This window comes from Tupaia chinensis, unplaced genomic scaffold, assembly GCF_000334495.1.
Source record: "Tupaia chinensis unplaced genomic scaffold, TupChi_1.0 Scaffold143599_1, whole genome shotgun sequence".
Classification (NCBI taxonomy): Eukaryota; Metazoa; Chordata; class Mammalia; order Scandentia; family Tupaiidae; genus Tupaia; species Tupaia belangeri.
This window is the reverse complement of record NW_006203445.1, coordinates 637,180-650,345: the sequence shown is the minus strand read 5'-3', so window position 1 is coordinate 650,345 and position 13,166 is coordinate 637,180. Positions and strand designations below refer to the sequence as shown.

The 13,166-nt window shown below is 53.1% G+C and overlaps 1 protein-coding gene across 1 annotated transcript in view; it reads right to left on the bottom strand.

Moving 5' to 3' along the window:
- LOC102489877 (fatty-acid amide hydrolase 1) overlaps nucleotides 1–13,160 on the bottom strand; it is a gene marked incomplete at its 5' end in the record, with an annotated part of 21,137 nt that extends 7,977 nt beyond the window's left edge. Inside the window, 4 exon segments of the mRNA XM_006164237.3 lie at nucleotides 62–195; nucleotides 403–537; nucleotides 4,582–4,695; nucleotides 13,125–13,160. Coding sequence (XP_006164299.2) covers nucleotides 62–195; nucleotides 403–537; nucleotides 4,582–4,695; nucleotides 13,125–13,160 — 419 coding nt within the window.
- Between the last annotated feature and the right edge of the window lie 6 nt (nucleotides 13,161–13,166).

Below are 13,166 nucleotides of genomic sequence, written 5' to 3'. Positions count from 1 at the left end.
GAATGCATCAACTGAGGCACGTTGGCCCAGCACCTCCGCCCCTCCATGCCCGAGCACCGACCTGAACATGGACTGGGGGACGTTGGTGTGCACAAAGGGCACTGCGCCCTGCAGCTTCAGCACTTGCACCACCACGCTGTCGCACTCTGCTGGCAGCCCCTCGTTCAGGCACAAGCCCAGCGTGGAGTCCTGGCCCTGGGAGGAGGGATGGGGCAGACGAGTCAGAGCCCTGCAGCCACCCAGGGCCCACTTCTGCCAGCTGGATACAAGACAAAGCAAGGCACTCCTGGTCCCGTCTCACGGCCTCTGGACCTGACACTCCCTCGGAGGGTCCAGTATGTCCCAGGACGCAGAGGCTGGGACGGATGCGGGGAGAGGGGCCTGAGGCCGAGGCGGGCACACCTTGTAGCTGAAGCACTCCTTAAGGCTCACGGGAACACCATAGAGTAGGCCCTGCTTTGGGGCCTGGGACAGCTGAGTCTCGCAGTCAGCCAGGTAGGAGGTCACACAGTTGATCCCTTTGTTCACTTCCCAGGCCTGGGGAGGAGAAAGTGGACACAGGTAGAGGGAAGCTGGTAAAACATAGGTCATATAAAATCAGCCTTTTAAAGCACACCAGGGAAAGGGTAACCAGAACACGGCCCAGAGCAGGGGCACAGGGTGCTTAGGGCCCAGTACCCACTGGGGACTCTGACCCTAGCATCCCCTTGGCTATCTCTGGCCTTCAACCCCAAGAAGGGAGTGGGGAGAGAACTCCAGAATCAGGGCTCAGCCAGGGCGGTCGAGGGAGCAAGATACTGGCCTCAGGTGCCCCCGCAGAGAAGGGCTAAGAGGACGATGGCCGGTGGCCCTCCTCCCAGCTGTGTCTCTGCCCGGAAGGACAGACAGGGGCAGACCCATCATGCTGCGGGCAGTGGCAGAGCAGGGCTAGCCCCGGAGCCAGCACTCTCTCCTTGGCCCACACCTGGCCCACACCTGGCCCCAGCAAGCCTCCCCTGTCCTAGGAACCCTCCAATGCGATCCCTGAGTCATGAAGAGGAGTGGCTGTCGGGCTGCAGGAGGAGGCAGGAGTGTGATGGAAAGGAATGACAAGCTAGCAGCAGACACGTGCCCAGAGCCCTCAAACCGTGCCCCGCAGCACCCGGCAGAGGGGTAGACTGTGGCAGAATAATGCCCTGCTCCGGGCTAGATGGTGGTGCGGCCATAAAACACGACACTCTGAGAGCCAATCCCACAAGGGAAGGTTCCCGGCTTAAGTCCAGGGCCCTCCCAGGGTATGCTGGGCATGCAGGTGCCTGTGATCAGGAAGGCTGGGGGTGGACTGTGGCATCAAGACCCTACGGAGGAAAGGGTCACAGGGAAAACGCATGAACAGACACACAAATGCATGTAAGCAAGGCAAAAAGGCTATGGGATGGTGTAGCACAGTGGAGTAAAGAGAGCATCGCCAGGCTGGCCCTGTGGCCTGATGGTTAGGGACCTAGATCCCACATGGCCACCACATAGTTTGAATCCCAGTCCCTGGAGCCTGAAAAAGAGCATGCCTGCCCCAAATCCTTATACACAGATGGGGAAGGGATGGCGGCATGACCATGCCCACTGTGGGGGGTGGGGCAGGAGTACTTCCTCTCCCTCCCTCCCACCCTCCCTCTCTCTCTCTCTCTATCTCTCTCTCTCTCTTTCTCTCTCTCTCTCTCTCTCTCCCTCTGGCCAGCACACATGCCCTCTGGAAAATAAGAAAAAAAAAAAATAAGTGCTGGAAAAAGAAATGCTATACACTGTAAAGATATAAGTGATTAAATGTAACATAAATAAAAATCAATTTAAATAGATGATGCCAATTGCTTTATACACACACACACTCACACACAAACACACATATACACACACAGTAAAATGAAAATTGAAGGGGTCTGACATAATATTCTTTGTCGAAGATGATGATTATGGTAATTCCTTGATTTGATTATCACACACTGCATACATGCTTTGAAAAAACCCACAAAGATACACAACAATTAAACAAAAATAAGAAATTGTAAAAATAAAAGCTTTTTAAAAAAGATCCCATTGGGGTCTCCAGCCCCCCCTCTTGCCTATGAAAGAAATAAATAAGTAAACTTTTAAAAAGCACTCCTGCTCCTGGGAGACACCTGAGAGAAACAGGGAGGGTGGGGTTGTGCTGCCACCCTCAGCCCCATGTGCAGTCTGTCCCCACCACCCAAGGCAGGGACAGAGGAGGCCAGGCTGCAGCTAGAGCACTCCTGAGTGGTTGAGGAAGGTCATGAACTTTTTTGGGACATCGATGGGGAAGATGTAACAGCGCCGCTGAGACACCAGTACCCTCAGCTGCAGTCCCTCAAATACTGTCAGGAACCCTCACATGCTCTCAAGAAATCCTACCAGTCAAGGGACCAGCAGGTGGCATGGTGGTTAAAGAACACTGGATTCCCACATGGCTGACCACAGTTCAAGTCTCGGACCTGGTGGTTTGCTTTTTCATTTTCCTTCTCTCCCTCTTACTCTGTCCCTTTCTGGTCAAACTAAAATTAATTAATTAATTAATTAAAGTTAAGTAAAAAAAAAAAAAAATCCTGTGGCCTGCAGGTGGCATGGTGGTTAAGGATGCTGGACTCTCACATGGCCAACCATGGTTCAAGTCCTGGACCTAGTGGCTTGCTTTCCCACTTTCCCTCTTTCTCTCTTCCTCTTTCTCTCTCTCTCTTACTCACTGTCCCTCTCTGGTCAAATTTAAATAAGTAAATAAATAAATAAATAAATAAAGTTAAATAGAATAATTCTTTAAAAAAAAAAAAAGAAATTCTACCAGTCACACTCATAAAGCACAACGCGTCCATCCAGCCTGCCTTCTCTCTCACTTGCTCTCTCCCTCTCTCTCTCTCTCTCTCTCTCTCTCTCTTTCTCTCTCTTTTTTTGTTTTTAGAGGTTTTTGCCTTAGGAGAGAGAGACAGACACAGTGAGAGGGAAAGTGAGAAATCACCCCAGAGGGAGGATGGCCATTCCGCAATCCCTTCTCCTCCATTCTCCTCCCAGGTGTTTGGGCACGCATGCACATGTGTCCAGCCTGTCTCAAGCCACCAAGTCCGGGACTTGAACTGCAGTTAGCCATATGGGAATCCAGTGATGTAACCACTATGCCAACTGCTGGTCCTGCTTTTCTTTCTTTCCAAACATTTTCCTTTCCTTTCCTTTCCTTTTCTTTTCTTTTAAATTTTAAGAGAGATTTTTAGTACAGGGCACGTGCACTCACCAGAGAGACGGAGAGACAGAGGGACACAAAGTGAGAAATCACCTGCCAGAGGGATGGCCAAGTTGCAATCCCCTATCTTCCACCCTCCTCTTGGGATTCTGGGCACGTGCATACACTGGTGCATGTGTACACACACACACACACACACACACACACACCCATGGGCAAGTTCCAAGTCACCTGGTCTGGGACTCGAACCGCAGTCAACCATGTGGGAGTCCAGTGTGTAACCACTAACCAATATGCCATCTGCTGAGTACCCCAAACATATTTCTTTTTCTTTTCTTTTTCTTTTTTTTTTAGATGTTTTTGCTATAGGGCGTGTGCACTTACCAGAAAGACAGAGACAGAGAGAGAGAGAGAGAGCAAGAAATCACACCTCAGTGGGGATGGTCACATCACAATCCCTTCTCCTCCATTCTCCTCTCGGGATCTTGGGCACAAATGCACACACGCCTGGCATGAGTTTAAGCCACCTGGTCTGGGACTCGAACCGCGGTCGACTACATAGGAGTCCAGTGACATAGCCATTACGCTAACTCCTGGTTCCCCCCCCCAACATATTTCTTGAGCACTTACTATGTGAAACAATGTCCTCAGCACCAAGGGAAAGACAAGTAAGGCAAGCCCCTCCACCGAGAGCCCACACCGACACAGGAAAGGGAAGACCAGCGCATCACTCATAAGGAGTGTGACAGTGAGCACCACGGGAACCCCTACCTCAGGCTCCCCAAGATCCACCTCCAGCTCAGGGCCCTGAAGGTTCATTGAAGGAGGAGCCTGTGGCACTGAGGGGGCAGGGCTGAGGGAAGGAGTTTTGCAGGCACCCAAGCTCCAGAAGGCCTCAACCAGGGTGATGCTGGAGACAGAGGAGGAACAGAAGAGGGGCCTGGCAGGCTGGAGGCTGAGAGAGCAGCTGGCCAGGAGGCTGGTACTGCACCATGGGAGGAGGTGGGGATGGAGGGCAGGGGTGGCTGAAGGGGGATGGAGAAGGAGAGAGACTGGAGAGAGATCTAAGGGAAGGGAACAGACCAGACGCAGTGAGGGAGGGAGAGGGGTGTCTGGGCTGAAAGCCAGGTTCCTAGCTAAGACAACATGCTCAGTGTCACACACACACACACACACACACTCACACACACACGCACACGCAGTACTCTGCCTCCTCCGCTCCTGGCAGCCCCTGGCACTGCGGGCCCACCATGGCCCTCAGAGGGACTGACTCCAGGCCAGGTTTTCCCCACAGCCTGTGCAGAGAGAGGGAGGGGAGGGAGCCCCAGGACCGCTGAGTGGGTGGCCTTTGCCAGCCTCACCTTTCCCACATAGGTGAAGAGTGCAGCCTCCGGAGACAGCTCCCCACTCTGCAACTTCTGCACCAGCTGAGGCAGAGGCAGGGCCAGCAGCGCCTCTGAGTCCAGGTCAGGGTTCTGTGGGAGACATGCTGATTAGTCCCTGGCTCCAGAGCCCCACGTGCCCACGCTTGCGGCACAGCCATGTGGCCGTGCCCCTCAGTCCCGGCATGTACTCAGGCAGATGCCCACCTCACACGCAATCCCTCGTACACGTGCCCACCGCCAGCTCTGACAGCTGAGGATGGCCCAGCCTGGGCAGTGCAGGGGTCCCTCCTCCAGAAGCCCTGCTGGAGACCAAGCCCCATGAGAGGCCACGGCCATGCTGATTGGTAAACCACAACCACCAACCACCACCGAGGGCTGCCTACACTGAGCCAGGCTCCGCACCAACACGTTCTGTGTTTTGATAAGATCTTTCTGCCATTCCCATTGCAGATCAAGAAACAGAGGCTGAGAGAGAGGAAGTGTCTTTCTCAGGGCCAAAAAGGTCTGCCTGGCACAGGTGGCCATGCCCCAGGCAGGGGAGGGCAAAGGCAAGAAGACCTCACCCTGGGTGGCTGGTCTGGAGCTGGAGGCCACACCCAAAAGGGAGGCCGTGTGCATTCACACACATGTATGGGGGCCCGCTCCCTGCCAAAGGATTCAGCAGTGAATAAAAAGCTATGCCCACGGGAGCTGGTGCAGAGCAGGCATGGGGTGAGCAGATCATTAATACACAAGTGATGACTGTAGAGAGTGGGGACCAGCTTAAACAAAACAGAGCGCAGTGAGTGGGCTCCCTGGGCAGAGTGGGCAGGGAAGAGCCAGTGGAGGAGGAGGAGCATCTGAGCAGTGGCCTCATGCCAGGCCTCTGGGCTCCACAGTATCTGGAGTCAGCCGCTCCTGCAACCACCACCCGCATCCCCCTCAAGGGTATCAGGCCAATTAGTAAACCCTGAGTCACAGCCACTGCTTCTCACCCCACTCTGCCCTGCTCTTACCAAGGCCACCAGGGAACTCCTTGTTGCCAAATCCAACAAACACTTGCCTCACTTCACCTTACTCCATGTCTCCCTTCCCTCCTGCCTCCCAGCTGCAATTCTACCACTGATTTATGTAGTCAGTCAACAAACACCTGCTGTGTGCACAGGGCGATGTTAGGGGCCATGAGTTCAGAAGTAACCAAGACAGGGAACCAGCAGTTAGCGTAATGGCTCTGTCACTGGACTCCCATGTCGTCGACCGCGGTTCGTGTCCCGGACCCGGTGGCTTAAAACTCACGCCGGGCGCGTGTGCGTGAGTGCCCAAGATCCCGAGAGGAGAATGGAGGAGAAGGGATTGCGGCGAGACCATCCCCCCTGGGGGGTGATGTCTCGCTTTCTGTTTCTATGTCTCTCTCTGTCTGTCTGGCGAGCACACGCGCCCTACAGTGAAAATCTCTCTAAAAAAAAAAAGAAGTAACCAAGACAGGGAACCAGCAGTTAGCGTAATGGCTCTGTCACTGGACTCCCATGTCGTCGACCGCGGTTCGTGTCCCGGACCCGGTGGCTTAAAACTCACGCCGGGCGCGTGTGCGTGAGTGCCCAAGATCCCGAGAGGAGAATGGAGGAGAAGGGATTGCGGCGAGACCATCCCCCCTGGGGGGTGATGTCTCGCTTTCTGTTTCTATGTCTCTCTCTGTCTGTCTGGCGAGCACACGCGCCCTACAGTGAAAATCTCTCAAAAAAAAAAAAGAAGTAACCAAGACAGACATGGTCCCTGGTTTTAGAGAACCTCCATGTAAGCAGTGAACCAGCTAAATAACGGCCAGGCCATGAGAAGGGAGAGGGCAGGTAATCAGAGGGCCACAGTGGAACCGACAGGGGACTGACCTGGATGGGCTGGGCAGGGCGGTCTGAGGAGGGGACATTTCAGCTGTGGTCAAAGTCAGATGGGAGAGGCAGAGGCCCCTCGAGGCTCCTCTGAACACATTTCGTTGACTTTCTGGGCTGGAAGAAGCCTTCGCTGCCCTGCCTCCTCTCTCCCCACATGCACAACTGCCCAGGCTCTGCACTCACCTCCCCCCCACCTCCTCCACTCTGTGAGACCCAGCTGCCCTCGCCCCGTGGCCTCTTCTGCCCCGCCTGACTCAGGTGCACTCAGACCAGCTCCCTGGGCTAGTCCTGCAGCTGGCCCACCTCTCCAAGTTGGCATCTCCCCTACTTCCAGGGTCTACTTTTCGGTGGATCCTCGCCCTCACGCAGGGAAGGGTGCTGTCATCCTTCCAGGTGTTCAGGCTGGAAAGCAGGTGACGTTCTGGCTCCTCTTTCTCCCTCCCACCTGCATCTAATCAGTTACCAAGCCCTCAAGGAACCAGAGCTTTCAAAAGGTTCATGGAAAATGAGTATTATGAATAAACTAGGCATGGCTTACAAAGTCTTTTGGCACCATAATAAATTTTTACGTTTATTTATTTTTAATTTGCCAGAGAGAGAGTGAGAAAGTACCCCCAGAAGGGATGGCCATATCACGACCCCTTCTCCTGTCTTCCTCTCAGGATTTTGGAGACACATGCACACACAGCTGGCACGTTTCTCCAGGGGCTGGATCTGGGACTCCAACCACACACTCAGCCTAAGTGATCCAGTCACTCTAACCTCCAGGCAACCAGTTGGCTCAATTTGTACTTTAATTCCATTTGTCCATGAACTTTTGAAGTCCCCTCAATACTCTGGAAAATGACCCCCTCTCCATCCCATCTAGCAAGACCCTCATGGGGCTCATCCTTTCCTCCTGGGTCACAGGGACCACCTAACTGCTGCCTTGCCCAAGCCTTTCCCCTCCTACGTGCCCTCCCACTGTCTCGCCCTTCCCCCCTAGGACCAGACAGTGCAGAGACCAGCCTGGCCTTGCCTTGCCCTGAAAAAAAACCATCACTTCATACCACAAATTCCAGAGCAGTTCCAGGCCCTGTTCCTACCAGACTGCTCCCTCCCTAGTGCACTTTCACCCCTCCCACCCACCATACCCCCAGAACAGAGCATGCAGCCTTTGAATCTGAGCCCTGGGCATTAGAAGCACTTCTCTGAACTGTTTAACTGATGCAACACTTCCCTGGGATTTGTCTTAAATAGAGGAAGCTACAAATAAGACGTTTTCCGAAACACATCAGATAACCACTGTTGATATGCATTTTTTTAAAAGGTTGGGGACAGCAGGTGGCCTGGTGGTTCATGGCCAGCCACAGTTGGAGTCCCAGACCCAGAGGCTTGAAAAATCACACTGGCTGGGGAACCAGCAGTTAGCATAATGGCTATGTCGCTGGACTCCCACGTAGTCAACCATGGTTCGCGTCCCAGACCCTGGTGGCTTAAAACTCACGCTGGGTGCGTGTGCATGCGTGCCCAAGATCCCGAGAGGAGAATGGAGGAGAAGGGATTGTGGTGTGGCCATCCTCTCTGAGGGATGATTCCTCTCTCTCCCTCGCTCTGTCTTTGGCCAGCCCAGGCACCCTATGGCACACACACACACACACACACAAAGTACACAGGGGCAATGGTGTCACAGAGGTAAAATGTGAGACTCTGAGGGGCTGACCATGGGAAGGTTCTGGGTTCTCACTCAGAGAACTCCCTGACTACACCAGGCATGAATGTGATCATGGTCCAGGGCTGGCTGAGGATGGGGAGGATCTGGGTGTCAAGACTCTGTTGGAAGTGCTGTCTCTCTATATCTCTCTGTCTCTCATGCTTGTGGAGCAAATAATAAACATTTTTAAATTTAAAAAGAAATCAAAAGGTGCATGAAGTGAGGAGTGGGCACTCTGACCACCCAGGTCCATCCTGCACAGCTCCTCTTCTGAAAAGGAAACCATAGTTAATAGTTTCTGATTAACTTTTTTTAAAATTTTTTTTTTTTTAGAGAGATTTTTGCTATAGGATGTGTGCACTCACTGGAGAGACAGAGAGTCAGGAAGCAAGAAATCACCCCCCAGGGGAGATGGCCACGCCACAATCCCTACTCCATTCTCCTCTCTGAATTTTGGGCATGCACGCACACGCGCCCGGTGTGAGTTTGAGCCACTGGTCTGGGACTCCAACTGTGGTCAACTGTGTGGGAGTTCTGTGATGTAACCATCACACCATCTGCTGGTCCTGAGTTCCTGATAAATTCTTATAGGAAGAAAAATGTTTCTGAAAAACCCACGATGCATATTTATCTTTTTTCTTTCTTGCACAAAAAGATCACACTGTACACACATCTCACACTGAAAAACAGACAGCTTGTTTGATTTTTTTCTGATCATATAAATCTGTGCTTTTTTTTTTTTTTTAAGATTTTTGCTATAGAGTACATGCACTTTCCAGAGAGAGACAGAGACACAGAGAAAGGGAAAGGGAGAACTCACTCCCCAGGGGTGATGGCCAGGTCGGGATTTTGGGCACGCACGCACGTGTGCCTGGTGTGTTTTTCAGGCTGTCTAGTCTAGGACTCAAACTGTAGTCAGCCATGTGGGATCCAGCATCTTAACTACCACGCCACCTTCGTGCTCTTATTTATTTATTTTTAACAAATGCCAAAAAGTAAAGGGAAGAAAGTCAAAATCAGTGAGAGCACACCATACGGAGATGCAGCCCAGATGGTCTGGTCACCAGCTCCCCCATGCCCGGTCTTGCCACAGGTGCCCATGGAAGCTAGCCCCACGCTCCCCTCCAGTCTCAGCACACATTTCCATTCTTCCCTCTCTTCTCCCCAGCTGACAGCTGATGACACAGTTGCTAACAGCTATTTTTAAGTCTTCAACTAGTATCAGCACTGAGACATTTTCTCTTTCAGAAACCAGAGTCAGCCTGCGCCTCCAGGTGCAGATCTGTGAGCAGGGGAGAAATGGACTTGGGAAAACGCAGGGACGCAAGTGTAAGTTTCCAAGCACTGTCCCTCCTCCCGCCATTGCTCCTCCTTCTGAACCATCTATTATCCAAAGTTCAGTCTCCTGGGGTGTCCTCTATCTACATCCATTTTTTCTTCCTGCAATTTTTTTTTTATCACTTTTGTTCTACAGTAGCTCTTCATTGGCTCACGCAGACCACAGATACTGGTCTGAGCAATAAACGTGCTCTCCTTCATCTCAGTCACAGAATCTTTTATTTTGTTTTGTTTTTCGTTTTTTTGAGAGGCTTTTGCTATAGAGTGTGTGCACTTGCCAGAAAGACAGAGACAGAAAGAGAGACATCACCGCCCCCCCCCCCAGGGGGGATGACTGTGCTGCAATCTCTTCTCTTCCATTCTCCTCTCGGGATCTTGGGCAAGCACACCCATGCGCCTGGCTGAGTTTAAGCCACTGGGTCCGGGACTTGAACCACAGTCAGCTACATGGGAGTCCAGAGACATAGCCATTACACCAACTGCTGGTCCCCAGAATCGTTTTATTGTAAAGCAATGCCCGAGGCAGGCCTGGAGAAGACCAGGAGCCAGCACGACAGATCCAGGAGAAGGAAGTGGCATTTGCAAGACCAGTGGACTGTGACAAGTGGGCTATCAGGGACGTGGAAAAAGGCATCCAGGGTGAGACGTGACTGCACATGCAAAGGCACAGACCATGAGGACGTGTGTGCTCTCAAGCCGTGATACTCTGCTAACAGTGGTCCCTCTCTTTCTTCTCAAAAGGAACCAGACTCATTCAGAGGGCAAGGAGGGAGAAAACGGGTGCAGGGTTGTTACATAATCCTCACATGCCGCAGAGAGTTCCCAGAAGCCCACCTCTCTCTAGAGTTGCTCCAGAGTCCAGAGAGAGGTGAGCTATTTGTGATGAGTTGGAGGGAGCTTAAGGCGCCCTTTCGGCCAGCTGGGGTCCCCCTGGACCACAGCTATGTATGCGGACTCTCAGCTAGCTCTGTCCAGAATCTGAGGTGGGGCTGTATGACAAACGACTGTCTCCCAAGGACTGCCTGCTCCCTGCTATTCAGGGTTGGGCCAGGAGAGTCCAGAAGAAAGACTGTGAAGCCTGTCTCAGATCCCACCTCCACTGCCTCCAGGGGTTCCAGAGCCCAGCAGAAGTGCCTTAGGAGTGGGCGGAGTTCAGCTGAAACTCCCACCTTCTACCCACCCCAAGGCCTTACAATGCTATTATCCTCAGGACCCCACTTTTTGCGCAAAAACTGCAGAGGCTAGGGACCAGTAGTTAGTGTAATGGCTATGTCGCTGGACTCCCATGTAGTCAACCGCAGATCAAGTCCCGAACCTGGTAGCTTAAACTCACACCGGGCACGTGTGCGTGCGTGCCCAAGATCCTGAGAGGAGAATGGAGGAAAAGGGATTGTGGCATGGCCATCCCCCAGGGGGCTGATTTCTCGCTATCTGTCTTTCTGTCTCTCTCTGTCTCTCTGGCGAGCGCACACACCCTATAGCAGAAACCTCTCCAAAAAAAACCCCCAAAAACTCAACTGCGGAGGCTGTCAGAGGTGCAGCCCATTACCAAACTGCTGTGCTGCTGGAGACAGTTCCAATCCCCAGCCTGTACGCACCTGCGCATGCCCAGGAGCCTGACAAGCTGGAGGGCTGGGGAAGGGGTCACAGATTCTGTAGATGGTGCAGTCTGTCTTTCTTGAGCACAATCTATCAAATACATAAAACTTAAAAAAAAAAAAAAAGGGCTAGCCTGTGGCACAGTTAGAGGGCCTGGATCCCACATGGCTGACTATGTGGTTCCAGCCCTGGATCCAACAGCTTGGGAAACACTGGGCACGTGTGCATGGGTGCCGAGGGTCCCAAGAGGAGGGAAAAGAGGAGGAGGGACTGTGGCACAACTATTCCCAATGAGAAGTGCTTTCTCATTCTCCCTCCCTCTAGCGAACATATATAAACCCCACAAAACAAAAACAGCAATGAAAAAACTGCAGAGGCTCCTGAGACAGATCTCTTTCCTCTTCAAGTCACTGGAAGCCCCGAAAGATGATTTCCCGCTTCCCCTCCTGAAGGAGTCAAGCTCTGGTGTCCAAGGCCAGGCTCTCCTGCCCCAGGGAGGGTGTGCAGTTTTCTTATACTCAAAGCCAAAACTTCTGTCCTGGAAGGTTCCATTCTTAAAGATAACGGAGGGCAGTTACTCCACAGGGAAGACACGTAGATACTGATGCTTGGAGTGGCAGTGCAGGAAAATCCATCCTTCTCCCACCCCACACCCATGCCAGCCAGGCGGGCTCCTTGCCCTGGAAGGGGAGTCCTGCAGGCAGGAGCTGTGGGGAGACTCCCAGATCTGCTCCCCACATAGCTCTTAGAGCTGGTAGAACTCGGCTGGCTGTACAGAAGGACACGGGACCTCAGGAGCAGCCGAGGATCTCCAGGATGAGCTGGGATAACCCCAGGATTCCTGAGAGGGACACCCCCACGACTCAGCAAGAGAAGTGGGGGGGGGTCCACAGCAAAGAACCTGTGCTCCTGCAGAGGAGATGGTCTGTTTCTATTGAAAACCAGGACCTTCCCAGTGTGGGAAGAGGGAATCCTGAAAATGGACTGATGGTGGTCCTTTCGGCCAGTTTGACAAGTGGGGGCTGGACCCAGATATATTTTTATTTCAAAAAATAAATATGACATATCCTGATCCTAGGCTGGAGGGGAGTAAATTTGTGCAATCGCAGCCAGCCAAAACTTCACCACATCCAAGGCCCAGTCTCCCTTCCTGTTGGCTCTTCCCTGCTGCTCTCCACGAGAGGCCGGCGACTCCTGCCTGGCACCTGGGATCTAGTTCAAGCTCTACCCCAACTCAAAAGCACGCTGCAGTTTAGCATCTGCTGAATGCAACTCCCTCCTGCTGTCACCTGGAATGCCTTCCCACTTGTCAGACCCAAGTCTTCCTCCCTCAGCACAGAAAAACATCTCCCAGAATTCCCCGGTTGGCTCCTAACTGGGGCCACCTGGAGGGAAAGCCCCCTCTTCTAGACGCCCCATCCTTGCCCCCAGACACACACACTGAAATGCTCCGGAGGCAAAGCAGGTGCAGTTTGTTGACAAACCACCCAGGGAGCCAAACTTGCTCCTGGAAGGGGTTTGAGGGGACCGCACATGGCAGCCAGGGCGGCAAGGAGCAGAGGGACGAAGGACGACTTCCACTCTACCCTGGCTTTGCCAGTCACTCCCTGTGTTCTGGCTCCTTTTAGAATCCTCAGGCAGGAGGAGCTTGAACTCTTAAACTGTCCGGATTCCCTGGGCTGACACACCGTGACTCAAAAGTCCTAACCCCCAGCATCCTATTGGCTCGCACGCAGCATTTCGGCGTTCCAATATTGTACAATGGATAGTCTGCCCGGAGCAGCGCTACTCCTGGCCGAAGCGCGGAGATGGCCCTCCACGACCCGCCTTGCCCCTTTCGTTCTTTTTCCTCCCTCCGGTCCCACCTGGCTTGGCAAGAGTGCGGAATGCATCAGAGCGAGGAGAGGTTCTGGAAAGTTATACACCTGCGCAGCTCACACCTGCGCGCGTCCAGGCGGCTGAAAGCGCTCCGGGGATACTCCCACCCTCTGCCCACCCGGCGCCCCAATCCCCGCCGTCACCTGGAGCCGGAAGCGCTGCGCCGCCTTGTCCATGTTCTCCGG